This window comes from Panthera leo, chromosome B1 (assembly GCF_018350215.1).
Source record: "Panthera leo isolate Ple1 chromosome B1, P.leo_Ple1_pat1.1, whole genome shotgun sequence".
NCBI classification, from domain to species: Eukaryota; Metazoa; Chordata; class Mammalia; order Carnivora; family Felidae; genus Panthera; species Panthera leo.
The window spans coordinates 58,702,464-58,721,816 of NC_056682.1; the positions used below are offsets into that span (position 1 = coordinate 58,702,464).

The 19,353-nt window shown below is 38.3% G+C and overlaps 1 protein-coding gene across 1 annotated transcript in view; it reads left to right on the plus strand.

Annotated features, from left to right (window-relative positions):
- Nucleotides 1–18,517, plus strand: part of LOC122217713 (histone PARylation factor 1) — a 29,227-nt gene extending 10,710 nt beyond the window's left edge. The window contains exons 5-8 of the mRNA XM_042935093.1: nucleotides 5,830–5,980; nucleotides 11,138–11,225; nucleotides 15,920–16,092; nucleotides 18,304–18,517. Of these exons, the coding sequence (XP_042791027.1) occupies nucleotides 5,830–5,980; nucleotides 11,138–11,225; nucleotides 15,920–16,092; nucleotides 18,304–18,435 (544 nt within the window). The 3' untranslated portion in view covers nucleotides 18,436–18,517. The remainder of the gene's footprint in view (nucleotides 1–5,829; nucleotides 5,981–11,137; nucleotides 11,226–15,919; nucleotides 16,093–18,303) is intronic.
- Nucleotides 18,518–19,353: the final 836 nt, after the last annotated feature.

The following is a 19,353-nucleotide window of genomic DNA, read 5'->3' on the forward strand; positions in this document are numbered from 1 at the left end:
GGCACCTTCCTTTACTTAAATCAACTAATCAATCAGTGCACTTAGTTTATTTCTTTATCAGCCTGAGTAAGATCTTTTTAAGGAAGACTATTTGTAATAAACATTATTTTTATGCTCAGGGAAACTAGTTCTCTTTGTGCAGAATTTAATACCAAAGAGATGCAAATTCAGCCACCAAACATTAGTAAAGATTAAAGAATTTTAATACTGGGGTGCCTGGGTGGCTCAGTTGGTTAAGCGACTGACTCTTGATCTTGGCTCAGATCATGATCTCACTGTTCATGAGTTGGAGCCCCACACTGGGCTTTGTGCAGACAGCAAGGAGCCTGCTTGAGATTCTCTCTCTCCCTCTCTCTGCCCCTGCCCTCCATGCATGTGCTCTCTCCTCTCTCTCTGTCTCTCTCTGTCTCTCTCTGTCTCTCTCTGTCTCTCTCAGTCTCTCTCAAACTTAAAAAAAAGAATGATTTTTTTCTCTCTCTCTCTCTTTTTTGTTTTCCTCTAAAATAATTATAGCAATAGTTTTGACCTCAAAGACCTCCTGCAAGGTTTCAGGGACCCCATAGTGTCCTCAGACCATTCTTTGATAACTGCTAGTTAATGGTTTTAAACCTGACTGCATATCAGGACCTCATGAGTTATGGTTAAGAGTACTTCACCTTAAGCTCTGTAGGTCTTACTTCTAGAGATGCCACTTCAGTACATCTCGAATAACATTCAGGAAATTTTTTTTAACTTTTTTTTTTTTTTAAGTTTATGTATTTGAGAGAGACAGAGACAGTGTAGGGGGGTGGGGAGCAGAAAGAGAGGGAGAGAAAAAGAATCCCAAGCAGATTCCACACTGTCAGCATGGAGCCCGATGTGGGGCTCAAACCCAGGAAACTGTGGGATCATATCTTGAGCCAGAACCAAGAGTTGGACGCACAACGAACTAAGCTACCCAGGCACTCCAGGAATATTTTTTTTTAAACATGTTATAAGTATATCTAAATGTAATCTGTAATTATACTTCTGTAATTTTAATTAAGTGTAAATGGGCATTAGAAATGAATGAACATTCATTTGATGAATGCTTACTTTGTGCAGGCACAAATACTATGTAAAACATTTGGTACTTAGTAAAAGAATAAATGTGGCCAATAGATCATGGGTCAACTTGTTAAATAATCTTTTTTCTTCTTGCCTGCTGCCCCCATGGTCTCTGCCACCCTGCCTTTCTATACAGGGTCATATGGATTTGTTACTGTAGGCAATGATTTTTCAAACACTAGCTCCAAGTACTTTTAACCCTTAACCCAGGAGGTTCTGATGTATATTCAGGTTTGAACCTGAAAAGCAGTTATCAAACAGTGGTATGTAGACTCCCAGGGGTGCCTGACGCTTTTTTAGGAGGACTCTGAGGTCAAAACTATTTGTGATAATACGTAATTTTTGCATCAGTGGCACAAAGGTAATGGTGGGTAATACTGATGATACCTTGACAGGAATCAAGGTAATGACACCAGATTTACAGTTGTCATTCACAGCAGTAATATAATGCGAATGTCATCTAAGAATGTCAGTGATGAAGCAGTAAAGATATTAGATCTCTACCATCGAGTACACAATCTGTTTAACATTTTGTGTAATGTGATGGGAAGCACGTGGAAAGCACTTCTGCATCCTCAAATGTTAACGTTTATCTCCAGGAAAACGGTCTTAAGAGATACAGTTGGGAGCTGAACTTTTCTCGTTTATTTGAGAGAGTGACTGACAAAGTCTGGATAGTCTGACGTGGGTATTTGGCAGACATTTTCTCAAATGAGCCAAAGAAAACAACTTGACTGTATTTGTTGTCAGTGATAAAATTTGAGATTTCAAAAGCAAAAATTAGAATTAAGGAAGCTCGTAACCACCGTTGTGAGCTTAATTGCTTCTCACTACCTGAAGACTTTTTAGTGAGATGGTGGTAATATTAATGAACGTGATTTTTTTCACATTGTGATGTAATGGAGAGAATTTTTAATTTTTTTAAATTTTAATTCCAGTGTAGTTAACATACAGCGTTATATTAGTTTCAGGTGTACAACAGTGATTTGGCAATTCCATATATTACTCAGTTTCATCAAGATAAGTATATTCTTAATCCCCTTCGCATATTCCCCTCCTCCCCCACACCTCCCCTGCAGTGACCATCTGTTTATTCTCTATAGTTGAGTCTGGAGGTTTTTTTGGCTTCCCCCTCCCCGCTTTGTTCATTTGTTTCTTAAATTCCACATATGAGTGGAATCATATGGTATTTATCTTTCTTTGCCTGGCTTATTTCGCTTAGCATTATACCCACTAGATCCATCCATGTTGTTGTTATAAATGGTAGGATTTCATTCTTTTTTATGGCCAAATAGTATTTTATTATATATATGTATACACATACACATACACACACACACACACACACACACACCACATCTTTATTCATCTATCAGTGGAGACTTGGGCTGGTTCCATAATTTGGCTGTTGTAAATAATGCTGCAACAAACATATGGGTGCATATATCCCTTCAAATTAGTATTCTTTGGGTAAATACCAAGCAGTGCAATTACTGGATCATGTGGTAATTCTATTTTTAATTTTTTTGAGGAACCTCCATACTGTTTTCCACAGTGGCCACACCAGTTTGCATACCCACCAACAGTGCATGAGAGTTCTTGTTTATCCACATCCTCACCAACACTGTTTCTTGTATTATTTTAGCCATTCTGTGCAGCGTGCAGCGATATCTCATTGTAGGTTTTTAAAAATTATTTAAGTATTCTCTACACCCGACATGGGGCTCAAACTCAAGACCCTGGCATCAGGAGGTACATGCCCTTTCGAATGAGCCAGCCAGGCACCCTTCCTTGTAGTTTTGATTTGTATTTCCCTGACGGCGAGTGATGTTGAGCATCTTTTCATGTGTCTGTTGGTCATCTCTGTGTCTTCCTTGGGGAAAGGTCTGTTCATGTCTTCTGCCTATTTTTTAATTGGATTATTTGTGTTTTCGGTGTTGAGTTCTATAAGTTCTTTATGTATTTTGGATACCAACCCTGTATCGGATATGTCATTTGCAAATACCTTCTCTCATTCTGTAGGTTGTCTTTTAGTTTTGTTGGTTGTTTCTTTTGCTGTGCTGAAGCTTTTTATTTTGATGGAGTTCCAATAGTTCATTTTTGCTTTTGTTCCCCCTTGTCCTCAGAAGACCTCTCGAAAGCTGCTGTTATAGCTGATGTCTGAAAAATTACTGCCTGTCCTGTTTTCTAGGAATTTTATGGTTCAGGGTCTCATGTTTGGGTCCTTAAGCCATTTTGAGTTTATTTTTGTATATGGCCTAAGAAAATGGTCCAGTATCATTCTTTTGCATGTAAAAGAATTTGTTGGGAGACTGTCTTTTTCCCACTGCATATTCTTGCTTCCTTTGTTGAAGATAATTGACCACATAATTGGTTTATTTCTGGGATTTCGGTTCTGTTCCATTGATTTTTGTCTGTTTTTGTGCCAGTACTGTGCTGTTTTGATCACTACAGCTTTGTAATACAACTTGAAATTTGGAATTGGGATACCTCCAGCCTCGTTTTTCTTTTTCAAGATCGCTTTGGCTATTTATGGTCTTTTGTGGTTATATACAAATTTTAGGATTGTTCTAATTCTGTGAAAAACACTGTTCATATTTTGATAGGGATTGCATTAAATCTGTAGATTGCTTTGGGTAGTATGGACATTTTAACAATATTTGTTCTTACAATCCATGAGCATAGAATATCTTTCCATTTGTTTGTGTCGTCTTCAATTTCTGTAATGGAGAGAATTTGATAAAATGAAAAATTTCAATATTTGTAAGATCTGCATAACTTAGTGAACCAGTATTTTGCAAAGACCACTGAAGGATTCATTCAGGGTTCAAGGTATCCCATTGGATTTAACGTAACAGAGTACAAATGTTTACGGTGATTGTTTCTGTTTGCATATTGCAACTTTAGGCATCACAAAGCAAAGTATTGGAGAGTAGGTTTGAAGCTGAGAGACCAAAGCCTAATAAACTGATATAGAAATAGTCATAATAATGTGATTAAGTATGAGAAGACAGATAGTAAGTACCTTAAGTAGTGGTGGAAGTCTTCATCGAGAGGATATTTTACCTAGACCTTGATGAATGCATAAGAACTTACTACAAAGAACAAGAAGAAGAGTGTTCTAGGCAAGGGGACAGTATGTGCATGGAAGTATGAAAGCAAGTGGCACAGAGTACTTGAAGGCCTGTATGCCCATATGCCAGACAGGGTAGGGAAGGCTATAAAGATTGATTTACCTAGAACTGACATGATCAGTTTGCTTATAATGGTTAATGTAAATACATTCTCTTGATACACAGCTGGTTAAGATTGAAGGTAACATTAGGTGTAATATGTGTGCTGTAATCAGAAGACAATGATTTTGGTGGTCTTGGCTTCTCTGCACTTCAGTCCACTCATACTAATTCTATGAATTTAGGTAAGTTGATTATCCTATGTGCTTGTTTCCTTATTTGTAAAATGGGGATAAGAATACTCTAAATGTTCCAAACTCTTTACAGCCATAGCAAACTGTCAGATGTTAGTAGTAAACAGAAGGAAGTTTCCTTCTGAGAGTCTGGAGGTAGCTATAGAGGAAGGGGGTTGAGTTGTGTGTCCAGCTGAGTGCTGCTTCCTGCTGCATTTTACCCTGAATCTTCTGCTCTGCTGGCAAAATCTTAACCTGCTTATGATAAAATGTAACTATTTCCCTAACTGGCATTGATGTATGATATTTTTCACATACTTTAAAATTATTTTGAATTGTGCTTTTGTATAAGCTTATAAAATAGCTTTTATTTCCTTTTACATTTTCTAAATTTATCTTAACACAAATTTGTAGATAACAGTTCGAAAAAGTCTGCTGATCCTAAGTATTGCAAGTATCTTCTGGCTCCTTTTAAAAAATCCTTTTTGGTATCCATATACTATTTTCTTGTGTCCTACCACACTTCTCCAAGGCAATATGCTGTATGTTATTATCAATAAAACGGCTTAAATTTGGTTTAATCTCACCTTTTAATGTATTTATTTATTTTTAATGTTTTTATTTATTTTTGAGAGAGAGAGCGCGCGCAAGCGAGCATGAGCAGGGGAGGAGCAGAGAGAGAGAGGGAGACACAGAATCCGAAGCAGGCTCCAAGCTCTGAGCTGTCAGCACAGAGCCTGATGCAGGGCTCGAACTCACGAACCATGAGATCATGACCTGAGCTGTAGTATGACGCTTAACCGACTGAGCCACCCAGGCCCCCCTAATCTCAAGTTTTTAAATACCTCATATCTTTTTTAAAATGTATATTTATTTATTGTTGAGAGAGAGCACAAGCAGGGGAAGGGGGGAGAGAGAGAGAGAGAGAGCAAGAGAGAGAGAGAGAGACAGACAGACAGACAGACTGACTCAAGCAGTGATGCGGGACTCAGACTCCCAAACTGTGAGATCATGACTTGAGCTGAAATTGAGAATCAGACACTTAACCGACTGAGCCACCCAGGCACCCTAGTCTTTTATCTTTATTATAGAGACAATACATTATAGAGACAATGCAGACTTGAATCATGCTTGCTGTTTCTGTGACTGGTAGCTTTTTATTAATAATTGTTTTTCTCTTGAAGAAATCTATTAGACATTTGAGAGAACTGTTGGTAATCTGCAGTCTTTTTCTTGCATGGAATTGGATGTCTCTAACATACTCCCTTAACTTCCCAAGATCTGTATACTTAGTACAGTGGCCTGAATAATAATGAGGGCTTTTACTTCTTTTTCAGATTATTTCTGATGAAAAAACTTAAGGAAGTAACAGATAAAAAGAAAACTAGTCTCTTGAAAAACATAGATGAAAAACTCACAGAAGCAGCCAGAGAACTGGGGTACTCACTGGAACAGAGAACCATGAAGATGAAACAGAGAGATAAGAAAGTATGGTTTAAATCTGTCAGTCTCAGACTGTTTTGCTTTTTAATAGAGATTTTCCTGTCCTGATTCCTTCCCACCTGCACATTAGCCTTCTCTTCTCCTGCCCCACCCTAAGAAGAGCTGGATACCCCCTCAGGGGCTCCTGTGGGGCTGCCCTGTCTGGGTCATTAGAGAGAGGACAGCCCGTGAGCAGGGCTGCTTGGGTGGTTCTCAGAAGTTGTTTCCCAGGATGGGCTAGTGCTGCTCTGGTTACCAGCTTATGCCAGTACCTCTCACTCTTTTCATCTTGTTTTACCAGTTACTCATTTCATACAGTTGAGTGAAAGCAGCTTTGTGTACTGTGTTTACTTAAATTTCTTTAATAGCTAATGGCGGTTGCTTTAGTACAAGGTGTTTCTGGGGAGTAGTTTTGTAAAGGTCTGCCTTAGAGTGGTTTAGTTAAGGGTTCAAAGGTACTTCCTTTTGAGAGACAATGTGTAATTAAGATTTGTTCATTTTCTGCAGCAAATGTGTGTATAAGCAGTCCTATCTCCTTTTTCCTTACTGACCCCATTAGCATTTCCTTTTGCATCACTTCTAACACCTGCAGTGTGAGTGGAGTGTTTTGTAAATGGCAAAGATTTCTGGGTTTTGAATCCTTTTGGTTTTTCACTTAACAAATTTCAGAGTAAGTTAATGGACAAGATAGAAGAATTCTGCTTTGGGGTAAATGAGAATTCTGTAGGATTTTGTTCTTATAACCTCGGGTGAAGAAGGACATTTACCACTGTGGAATGAGGGCACCCCCGTCTCCCAGCATTATCTACTGTGGCCGGTTCATCTGAAAGTTCTAGGCCAAATTTAGTTCTAGTTATTTCTGGATAAACTAGTACTGGTAACTAAGTAGTTAAATGTATTTATTTGGTCATTGAAAATCTTCTGCAGCAGGGGTGATACTCAGATAAGTTACACTCACTAAACTGCAGTCTCAGCAATTCTTCCTTTAATCCTAGAGACCAGAAATAATTTCTAAAAATGTACATTTGAATGAAAGTCATTGCAATGGAGGTATTTTTAAATTACTTCAAGATGTTATGTTGCCATTTTCCCTTCCTAGTTTACATAGGGAGCCTCTCCTACCTGATGAGTAAAAGGAGCAGTAGTATTTTTTTTTTTAAGTTTATTTATTTATTTTGAGAGAGCAAGCGGGGCAGGGGCAGAGAGACGAGGAGTGGGGGTGAGAGAGAATCCCAAGCAGGCTCCCCACTGTCAGTGCAGAGCCCAGTGCCAGGCTCAGACTCACAAACTGTTAAGATCGTGACCTGAGCTGAAATCAAGAGTCGGACGCTTAACCCACTGAGCCACCCAGGCACTCCTTAAAATTTTTTAAGTTTATTCATTTTGAGAGAGAGTGAACAGGGAGGGGCAGAGAGGGTGGGGGGAGAGATAGAATCCCAAGCTGACTCTGCGCTATCAGAGAGGAGACTGATGGGGGCTTAAACTCACAAACTGTGATATCATGACCTGAGCCCAAGCCAAGAGTCCCACGCCTAACTGAGTAAGCCATCCAGGCACCCCAGGAATGGTAGTATTTCTTGCCTTGTAATTATGTATTCCTAATCTGCTTGACTAAATACTGCATATTTGTGGACAGAAGAGCTTATAATAAATTCTTTCATCAGAGCCTTATTTTATTTTTCTACCATCAACTGTAATTTATTTCAAATGAGATTTAATTCTTCTCCATAACTATAAGATATAATTGGAGTTTAAATTTCATAGGTATGTTTATCCTGGCTCCCTTCCCCATGAGGTTTCTTTTTAGTACATGTTTTTTCTTTCCATAACATTAGCTGGTAAAAACAGAACTTAAAAAACAACCATTATTTTATCCTCCCAAATACAATAGGTTGATGATTCTGCTTTTTGGTTCCTTGTCTATTAAAAAGAACTTCTGTCAGATATTCATTTAATTAATATATTTCTAGTTTCAAAAAATTCAATTCCACTCATATATGTGAGTTAGTGATTTTGTGCTTCTGTATGAGAGTAATATATCCATCCTGGCATAATAGTGCACTATATGCTACACTAGAAATCATTGTTTTTATTCTTAATGGTACTTTATGGTGCTTTGGAATACAAAGCCTTTAGGAGTTACCTCATTCGACCTCTGCAACAAATCAGCAAAGGAATTCTCATCCTGTGTTATAGATCAGTAAATCGAGGTTTACAGAGGCTTTATTCCCTGTTGAAAATCTTAAGTGACCCGAAGCCCAAATTCACGTCTTTCATATTTAGCTTTCTTTCCACACCATCTTACTGATTGGCCATATGCCATTTTACCCGTATACCTAGATTTCATTTTTTAAAATGAACACTGATTTAATGTTGCTGTAAAATGAGAGTACATCATTCTGTCATTCCATCCTCTGATTCTGATGCCTCAGAATATCCCCCACCCTTGCCCAAGATTTTCCTAAATTTGTAGCCCTAGTCTTCATAATAAAATTGGGATTCTGGTGCTTTGCTAATAATTGATACCTCTTTATGGAGAATTAGTGCAGTTAATCATCTATGAAAAATGTGAAAATATATCCATCCCATGGTTTTGTTTTGCATTAGCCTGAGTAGAAGATGAAGCTAGTAGCTATATCGCTTTCTTTTTCTTTCATTATCAATACTGTTTTATGACCTTTTTTATACTTAAAATTGATTATCATTTCATATTGCTAAATTGAAGATCCATTTCATAAATATTTGAGTGACTGTAGATCACTGTGCTATGTTCATAGTTTAGGTTGCTTAAAACTTTTCACAAATAGGACACACCTGGCCATATATAACTATTACACCTTTCTTTGCACACTCATTTGGTTATTTCCTCAGAAATTACTAGATGTAGTATTGCCGGGTCCATAGTCGTTTAAAGTGGCTGCGTGTGTATTGTTTTTCTTTGCTGGCTTTTCATTTTGTGGAGTTTTTATTTTCTTTGTTTGCGAAACTACCCACTACAAGTTAAGCTAGGGTACATACATTCCCACCAGCAATGTAGGAGTGCCTGTTCTCCCTATACTTTTGCCACTGCTGTGTGTTAGCAGTCCCTATTAGCCTTTTCCATTTGCATGAGCGTAAAATGATATGTCGTTTATAAGCATTTCTTTGATTATAAAGGACATTAAATACTTTTCACTTATCTACTGGCCATTTGTATTTCTTTGGTGAACTGCTTGAACTTTGGCCATTTTTCTGTCAGGGTTAGAATTTACATTTTCTTACTTGTGTTTTAATTTGGATGTTAGTCTTTTCCTTTTAAGACTCCTTTATAGTTTGAAGACATTACTCTTATTTTGTTGTAATGTTTGTTTATTTTTGAGAGAGAAAGAGCAAGCAAGCGCATGAGTAGGGAGGGGCAGAGAGAGAGGAAGACACAGAATCCAAAGCAGGCTCCAGGCTCTGAGCTCTAAGCACAGAACCCAACGTGGGGCTTGAACTCATAAACCGTGAGATCATAACATGAGCTGAAGTCGGATGCTTAACTGAGTCACCCAGGCACCCCACATTAATCTTATTTTTATTATATATATTGCAGGTATTTTTTATGAGTATCTTTTATTCTTGATTTTTACATGACTTTTTAAATTTTATGTAGTTAAATCTATAAATAAATCTTCTCTAAAATTATTAAAAATATTTGCCTTTTCTTCTAGTAGATTTATGGTTTTATTTTTACATTTAATCCTGAAATCCAACTGCAGATTATTTTGGTATAAAGGGTAAGATATAAATATGACTTTTTTTCCAAATGGTGAGCTGTTTCCTGAGAACTTCTTTTGAATAATCTGTACCTTCTGTTACTTAAGAAAGATAATGAGGGGTGCCTGGGTGACTCAGTTGATTAAGTGTCCGACTTCAGCTCAGGTCGTGATTTCATGGTTCGTGAATTTGAGCCCAGAGTCAGGCTCTGTGCTGATAGCTCAGGGTCTGAGCCTAATTCAGGTTCTGTGTCTCCCTTTCTCTCTGCCCCTCCCCCCACCAGCGTGCGCGCGCGCACGCTCTCTCTCTCTCTCTCTCTCTCTCTCTCAAAAATGAATAAACATTAAAAAAAAATTTTAACAAGAAAGATAATGAAAGGTGCAAGAGAGTGGGGTCATCTGAGTGAAATATGAAATAGGTTTTAAGATATAGAGACTTAGGTGAGAAGACTTTAAAATGAACAAGTTTTGGGCTTGTGTCCTTCTGCCTTGGGGATTTTCACTGGCCTGCACAAATAAGTGTAACATTTGAAGTGGTTGTTTTGTTGAGGAAAGACCTAATAAGGCCACTGTTGTGAATAAAAAGAAGAATGTCGATGGGAAGGGTTATGGTGGTAGTTGTGGTTGGGCCTGTTCTTGTCTTTGAAGATTACCGCTTAATAAAAGATCACTAGTTATGTTATTGTGCTTCTGGAAAGGGCACCACAAAACTGGAAACTGCTCTATTTGGGGGAAGTTTGCAAAAACAAGCTTGAATTTTCCAGGTGAAAATGGGGGACCTGAACTTGGCAAGATGGACAAGAGGAATTCTGTTCCACCACCTTTTCCTGCTAAGAGAAACTATTCCTTGTCCTCTTAGGCTCAGTTCCTTATGCTTCCTACCTAGAAAATACATGGACCTAAGAGGAAACTTAATATTCTGGCTTGCCTCTTTTGGATAGGATGCATTGGCATTCCTCCTTATCAAATCAGGCTACAGACTTCTGTGTGGATGCCACGATTAGTAAAAGCCAGTTTCATTGCTCTGTCATTTCTTCGTGGATTTGACTTTTAGCTAATTTTGAAGAAATTTTTGCTGTGGACTCCAAATTTACTGAAATAAAATGTCATTCAGTGTTACATTTGGACAGAAGTGTTGAAGGTTTGGGGTGCCTGGGTGGCTCAGTCGGGTTAAGTATCCTACTTCAGCTCAGGGCTCTGTGCTGACAGCTGAGAAGCTGGAGCCTGCTTCAGATCCTGCGTCTCCCTCTCTCTCTGCCCCTCCCCCACTTGTGCTCTGTCTCTCTCTCAAAATATAAACAAACATTAAAAATTTTTGTAAAGTGTTGAGGGTTTGTGTGTATGCATTTATTTTGGCGAGTTTGTCGTTATCTACCATGTCTATTTTGTCTGTTTACCAATTGATTTTATGTTTTTTTAAATTTAGGTTGTGACAAAGACCTTCCACGGTGCAGGCTTGGTTGTCCCAGTAGATAAAAATGATGTTGGGTACAGAGAACTCCCTGAAACAGATGGTAATGTATTTCTTATGTAAACATATGAGGAAGGTTTTCCTTCTATTGAGAAGTAGGTAAGTAAGTATGCCTTTTGTGGGACAGTCACTAAATCTTAGGGATAAAGAACAAGCTCAGGTTTTAGTGTCACGTCTGAATTAAAAATGGGTTTATAGCTGTGTAACCTTAAGCAAATTATTTAACCTCACTAAACCTTGTGAGGTTTTTCATCTGTAAAATGGTTAATAATGGTGAATACCATTCATGTATAGGGATGTTTGAAGTGTAAAGCGTGTGTAAGGTGCTTATTAGCATAGTGCTTGCCCAAAATTTAGTCCTGTCTGAAAAAATTTTCATCTGTATATAAGACTGTTTAGCTTTCAGAAGCCCGAGATCCTGAACTACTTTGTTTATAAGTACAAAAACTCTTTGAAAATGGACTGTTTATACACAAAATCTATTTATTGCTATTTTGAATAAAGGGGGAAAAATCACTTCTCAACTTTCTCCTCTCCTCCATTCCCTTACTTTGAAGAGCCTTGTTGGCATTCCTTTATTTACCATCCTTTTCTTAGAGGGATAATATTTAGAGAGAAAGCAGAATTAGCACTTCCTCAAGGAAGAACCAAGTATTCCTGCCCAACACATATAATATTGGTCATCCATTTCTCAGAACAGAACTAAGCACCTTGGTTTATAGTCTCTGGGGTTGGCACTTGGAAATTTGCATTTTTAATCAGTTCTCTAAAGCAGCTGTTCTCAAACCTTGTTGTGCAGTCTCCAGCCAAGATTAGAATGTCATCTATCACGACTGTTCATGTGTAACTGTTTTTGCCATGCCCCTACCACTTTCGGGGACTTCTATGGGGAAAATGAATATGGCTGAGCTGTATAATAAATATGATAAGCACCAGCCACACATGGCTACTGAGCACTTTGTATGTGGCTAGCGCAGTTGAGGAGCTGGATTTGTAATTTTGCTTGATTTTAATTCATTTAACTTTAAAAACTGAAAATTTTTTATATTGATTATATGTTGAAATGCTACTATTTGGATATAATGGGTTAAGTTAAATATCTTAATGTTAGTTTCACATATTTCTTTAATATGGATACTAGAAAAAATTTAATTACATAGGTAGCCCATGCTTTATTTGTTGGACAGGCTACTCTGTCCCTGTCGTCTTTGAAGTCAGAGGTGATCCATCTGTAATGGGGAAGGCATATAGGCTCTAGCTACTTACTGTTCAGTCTTCTGCTTATGCTCTAATCTTCTGCCTACCTGTGTGCTAGTGCATTTGCAGCTTTATAAAGTAGAATCATGGTCTTGTTTGGGAAAGGCTGAGAATGTTGTAGATACAGGAGTCACTAAAACTTAAGGCGTGGTAAGTATTAAATTGTAGTACCCTGGAGTAAACCTTATTACCCTCCCCTGGTTGTGGTTCTATATTATGTCCAAGATCATTTTTATTTATCTCTACTTTTTTCTACCATTCTAGACATTAGATCCTTCTGTGGTTTAATGATTTTTGATTGAGAAGTGCAGCAAGGCATAAAGTTAGGGACCTCTAATACATATTTTTTTCCTTCTTCTTTTTTTTTTTTTTTTTTTTTTTTTTTAGGGACCTAATATCATCTTGCTTTTGCCTAGATAACTGTGCCAGGAAGTATAGTTGACTGGCAGTATGTTAATGTGTGACAGTGTTCAGGAGATCACAGTGTAGTCTGTTCCAAACAGTTTCCCTTTTGAAGCTGCTTAAACATAACATTCTAACCTGGCAATTAAGATAATCATTTATTGGGGTGCCTGGGTGGCTCAGTTGGTTAAGCATCCAACTTCGGCTCAGGTCATGATCTCACAGTGTTTGAGTTCAAGCCCTGCGTCGGGTTCTGTGCTGACAGCTCAGAGACTGGAGCCTGTTTTGGATTCTGTGTCTCCCTCTCTCTCTGCCCCTCCCCTGCTTGTGCTTTCTCTCAAAAATAAACAAACATTAAAAAAATTTAAAAAAATAAAGATAACCATTTATTGAGCAATTCATAAATATAGACTGTATCAATTGATGTATATATAGTAACCCTCACTCCACTCTTTAAAGTAGGTCTTATTTCCATTTTCACGTGGAAACTGGATTTCAGACTTGGGTCTTGCTGACTGTAAAGTGCTTGCTGCTAACTAAAGAATAATTACTTAGCTAGGGGCACCTGGGTGGCTCAGCCAGTTTAGCGTCCAACTCTTGGTTTCCGCTCAGGTCCTGATCTCATAGTGGTAGGATCTAGTCCTGCATTGGGCTCTGCACTGGGGTGCAGCCTGCTTACGATTCGCTCTCTCTCAATATCTCTTTCTCAATCTCTCCCTCTCTCCCTCTCTCCCTCTCTCTCTCTCTCTCTGCTCTTCCCCTGCTCACACACATGTGCTCTCTCCCTCTCAAAAATTTTTATTTTAAAAATTATTAAAGAATAACTGCTTAGCTAGTTGTCTTTTACTTTGGCACAGCCACTGTGGCTTGGCTCAAGTGGTGGTATTCCAGTTGGTGGTAATAGAAGGGTAAAATAAGGGGCGCCTGGGTGGCTCAGTCGGATAAACATCTGACTTCAGCTCAGGGCATGATCTCACGGTTTGTGGGTTCAAGCCCCGCATCCGGCTCTGTGCTGACAGCTCGGAGCCTGGAGCCTGCTTGGGATTCTGTGCCTCCCTCTCTTTCTGTCCCTCCCCCGCTCGCACTTGATCTCTTGTCTCTCAAAAATAAACATTAAAAAAAAATTTTTTTAAAAAGGATAAAATAAGTATTGAAGCTCCTAAATCATTGTTTTGAATAGTAACATTTAAGACATTTTTGAGTAGTTAATTTAAGACTTCATTTAGGTATTAAGTTTGGGCTTCTGTTAAGTGAAATTTTGTGGAAGTTTTTATTGGTGGAAGAACATATTTTTCTTCATACTGGTGGAGAGCTGAGTATTTTCATCTCTGTTCTTTAGTATTTTAGTAGCTCAGTAATTGTTATAAATTGCTTATTCTTTTGTAGTCCATTTATGACTTGCCTGAAGTGAAAGTAGAAGACATCAGAAAAGGGATAAACTTTAAATATGAAGGTCTTCGCTTCCACGCCAACTCTAATTGAGTTGTAGTGGCTGCCTGGAGCACTGTGGTGAGATTCTAAGGTCTCAGCTACATCTTCCCTGGGTGCAGGAAGGAACCCCTTGTTTTCCATCCTTAAGAAGGTTTTTGATGGAGACCTAATCTGTTTCCTGGAAATGACTGTCACTGATTTTTTTCTCAAGAAAAGGAAGCTTATGAAGTTTATATAAAATCTTTTTAAAAGTTTCAAACCAATAAATATGTCACCTATTTATAGCCGGGAACATAGGTGGTGAGTGTAATTTGGTCAGTGTGATACGGATCTACCAAATGTGGGAAAAGGAACAAAAGTACATTTTGTGATCTCACATACAGCATACGTTCTGTACAGTTGGTGCAACTGAGTCAAACATATTCATATTCAGAGGTTAAAAACCCTAGTATTTCTTTACCACTCTTAATAATAGGTAGTATGAATAGAATATTGTGCCTTATACATATAACTTAAAATCATGTACCATGCTTAGGTGTGACTGTTCATGTTCTAACGAATTTTCCTCTCCCCCCAATATAGGAGCCACTTGGTTTAGAAATGTGTCTTTGTTGGTTTAAGTAACATCCATTATTTTCATTATTGGATTATCCTCATGGAAGTAGTTTATCAAAAAGGTATAGTCTGTCAAGAAGGAAGTTAATTAGATACTGTTCAGTACCTTCATTCTCATATGTATCCTGAGATCTGATGCACACTGGCATCCAGAAAGTGGTAAAAAAAAAAAAAAAAAAAAAGTTGAAAGCTCTCCCAAAAATGTTAAACCACTGACTTTTTAGAGAAAATTTCTAATGTTTATCTATGTTCTTATATCAAATTACAGTTTGGTAAAGGTTTAATTCGGCAATGATTTTTTTTAAGTTTATTTTGAGAGTGAGTGTGTGTGCACTCTTCTGTGAGAGGGGCAGAGAGGAGAGAGAGAGAATCCCAAGAAGGCTCTGAACTGTCAGCGCTGAGCCTGGCATATGGCTTAAACCCATGAACCGTGAGATCATGACCTGAGCCAAATCAAGAGTCAGATGCTTAACAGACCGAGCCAACCAGGTGCCCCTTGGCAAGGATTTCTTATATTGTTGTCTTTTTCTATGCATGTATCTTTTTAGTAGAATACATAGGACAGGGCAAAAAGGAGTAAACTTTATGGTCTGTTTTGATTTTTTGTTGTTTTAATCCAATTCCTAATATGAACTAGCCTGGAGGTGGGCTACATAAGGTCTCTGTTTGTGCCATATATTTTGGTTTTTTCCAACAAGTTAAGATGGAAAAAGATTCTTCGTGTGAGGTCAGTTAAAACACGGTGGGTCAGGTTTGTCCAGTTTGCTGATCCATGGACTAAGCTACTGAAAATCTTTGAAAGCTTATATATCATGGTCACAACTAGATCCACGGTAAAATAGTCTGTTTGCTAAAAATCTTTTTCGTTAGGCCATTTTTATCTTAAGAGAAATTATAAGATTGCCATTCTAAATTATAGTGCCACCCAAAGTGGTATCTGTTGTACAAAAACTGATCAGGAAAAACCCAACTTAATATCTTTTTACCTTTGATGATGGGTGATCATCTTTTTATATCCTTGGTTTCTTACAGCCAACCTCAAGAAAATTTGCAAGACAATTGTTGAGGCACCAAGTGATGAGGACAGACTAAAAGCTTTTGCTCCCATTCAGGAGATGATGACTTTTGTGCAGTTCGCTAACGATGAATGTGATTATGGGATGGGGCTTGAGCTGGGAATGGATCTCTTTTGTTATGGCTCACACGTGAGTAAAAACTCTACCTCCCAACCATCACCAGACCTTCCTTCCTTTCCCCACCCTGCCCCACATACGGGCATACTCAAGCATGAGCATGGGTAGGATGTAAATACAGCTTATGTTTCAGAATGAACTTTGGGATAAGCACATGTCTGAAAACATTTATTTCAAATTCATCTTGTGTTCTGCCAAAGGTGGATACCAAGATTATTTGCCTTCAGATTTACATTTAAGTGAATTTACCTATTAGATGCTTATATATGTATTTACTTATATATGCCCTTTAGTTGGGTATGTGTGTGGGTATGTACACACATCTTTCCTGGGGCTCCGTTTGTTTTTCCGTCATGGTGGGGGGGTACTTGTTGCTACACTTGAATTCCTAGATGAAGAATAGATACTGCAGTAGTTCCCCCCCCCCCGCCAACCCCCACCCCGCCTTATCCCCGGTTTCACTTTTGGCAGTTTCAGTTACCCACAGTCAACTGTGGACCAGAAGCAGATGATCCTCCTGAGATATTATCAGAAGGGCAGTAGTAGCCTAACACTATATCACTATATAGGTGATACATATCACATCACAATGCCTACATCATTCACCTCACCTCATCTTATGTTGGCATTTTATCATGTCACATCATCATAAGGAGGACTAGTACAGTATTTTGAAAGTTACCAGATTCATATAGAATTATAACCATATATCCTAATAGAAGCTATTTTATTCTTGTTAATCTCTTACCATCCCTAATTTATGGAAAAACATAGAATATATAGGGTTTATAGTTTTAGGCATCCACTGGGGGTCTTGAAACCTAACCCTTGTGAATAACGGGGGCAGGGTGGGGGGCTACTGTGTCTTAAAATAGGCTTTAAATGAAATTATTTAAAACAGGAGGGGTTTTTTGTTTTTTGCTTTTTTTTTTTTAATCATGAACTTTGCTTATTCAATAGGAAAAACCTACTTAACAGTTAACACAGTGTTTATTCGCCATAGCTGCCTAAAGGTGTAGAGGCTGTAACCTATTTCTGGGGCTAAACTTTGGTTTTAAATCACATCTTCCCCACCTAGTAGCTGTGTAAGACTGGGCAGTTTTTCCAACACTGTCGTATCTGTGTCCCTTAGCTATAAAATGCCTGCACACATGCACAGACCTTCCTCATTTAACCTGCCGTGTCACCTACCAAGCTGTTCTGTAGACAGCTGTAAAGACCAAGACTAAACGAGCAGCTCTGTAACTTCACATATCACAGCCACCTGGAGGGCCTGTTCAAACACAGATGGGTGTACTGCCCTCCTCCTCCCCCACCAGTTTTGATTGAGTTATTGGGTGAGTCTTCTAATTTGGACTTCTGACCAGTTACCAGGTTAAGCTGATCCACTGGGCAAGGGAGTCTATTTTGAGAACTCTGCTCTAAACCATATTACTGTATTTCTCTGCCTACCTTACATATGGTTATTAGTAAAAATAAAATGTTTAACAGCCAGAATCATAGTCATTGGCCAATCACAATAATGCCAGGCCTCCCAACAAGCATGAATCACTGTAATTGAAAATGGTTGTGAGAACTGAAGAACATGTGAACAGGTTTGGCACAGTACTTAGCATAGAGTAAGTGTTAAATGTTAATTTAACAAAAGCAGTGCCAGTTTCTCTTCAAGTGTGTGTATATGTAATAGCAGTAGTCAAGTCACTTGATAAACCTAAGGCAGTGACTTAAGGGGTGGAGCACGGTTCCATGGTGTGTGGAGGAGAGAGAATTTGAAGATAAAAGGGAGGGAATAAGTGAGATTTGAAAACTCAAATCCAGCATACCTATTCTTATAGTATCAACTAAGGGAAAATAATGATTTAAAATCTTAACTGGTCAGGATACACTACAGCAGGGAAAAGCATTTGAGCATATAGTTTGGGGCAAGTAAAAAGGATGATAAACCTTATCTAAGGTTTATCTAAGGGAATAAGGAAACTTACAATTTTTAGATTTCTTCTGAACTGTCTTCAAGATGTGCCATCAGTCTTTTAGAACTACAAGACTGCCTCTTGGACAGAATGCTAAGTGCCTGTGTCATTTTACTGTTCCTAGTCAACTGAGAAAGTAGCTAAAACGACGGGAGAGTATGCTTTGTTAAACGAGCTTTTGCAGGGCTTGTTTTGCTACTCAGTAGGGCATCTGCTATATTCTTGCTTAATGTTATGTTCTTTTGTTTTTCAGTATTTTCATAAAGTTGCTGGCCAGCTTTTACCTCTTGCATATAATCTGTTGAAGAGGAATCTCTTTGCAGAAATTATTGAAGATCATCTGGCAAACAGGAGTAAAGAGAACATAGACCAACTTGCAGCATGAATGAGAATTGGCTTTCTTTTGGTGTACAATATTTTAAAGCCTAAGTGTTAAACTTGTGAATTTTTTGTTTTTAAGGAATACAGAAAATAAATTGATGGAAATATTTACTAAAAACTTGTATAAAGTTCTAGCTGGTTTCTTTCTTGTGCTGTAAGACGGTCAGTCATCTAAATGGTGATGCCCTAATTACATGTGAAAGGCAACCAAGGTTGTCCTCTGACATGTCACAGGAAGTCACTGTCTACTGCCTTTAACATGTGGGCACTAAAAATTTATTTCTCAGACTAGAATTAATAGCCATAGCTTTAAGTACTGCATTTATGGGGGTGCCTGGGTGGCTCAGTCGAGCATCCAACTCTTGATTTCAGCTCAGGTCATGATCCCAGGATTGTGGGATCAAGCCGTGCATCAGGCTCAGCACTGCTTAAGATTCTGTCTTCCTCCCTTCCTCCCTCTTTCTTAAAAAAAAGGAGGGTGGGGTGGTGGGGAGGACACAGGAAAAGCAAACTTGGAAGGTACCTGACCCCAGACGTACCACAGCTGCATTTTAACAGTGATTCATCCAAGTGATTCATATGTAGTCTGGGTACCTATTAGGTATATTCTGTAAAGCGGTTCTTGGACTCACTGTATTTACTAATCAATATAGCAGAGAATATTGATATACAGTATAGTATACTAATCACTAGACCATTAATTTAGATTTTAAGGTTTTCTACAAATTCTGTCAGTGGATTTCTAGTACAAATCTGGATACAACTGTGTTTTATCAGATTCACGTCCTCTTTAAACCTGAAAAAATGTCCTTCACCTTAAAAATAGCAAACCATGAAATGTAAAATAGCAAACTGGGGATTGAGCTGAAGAGCATAAACTTTTCCCCCTTCTTATGAAGTTAAAGGTAAGAAAGCCCTTAGG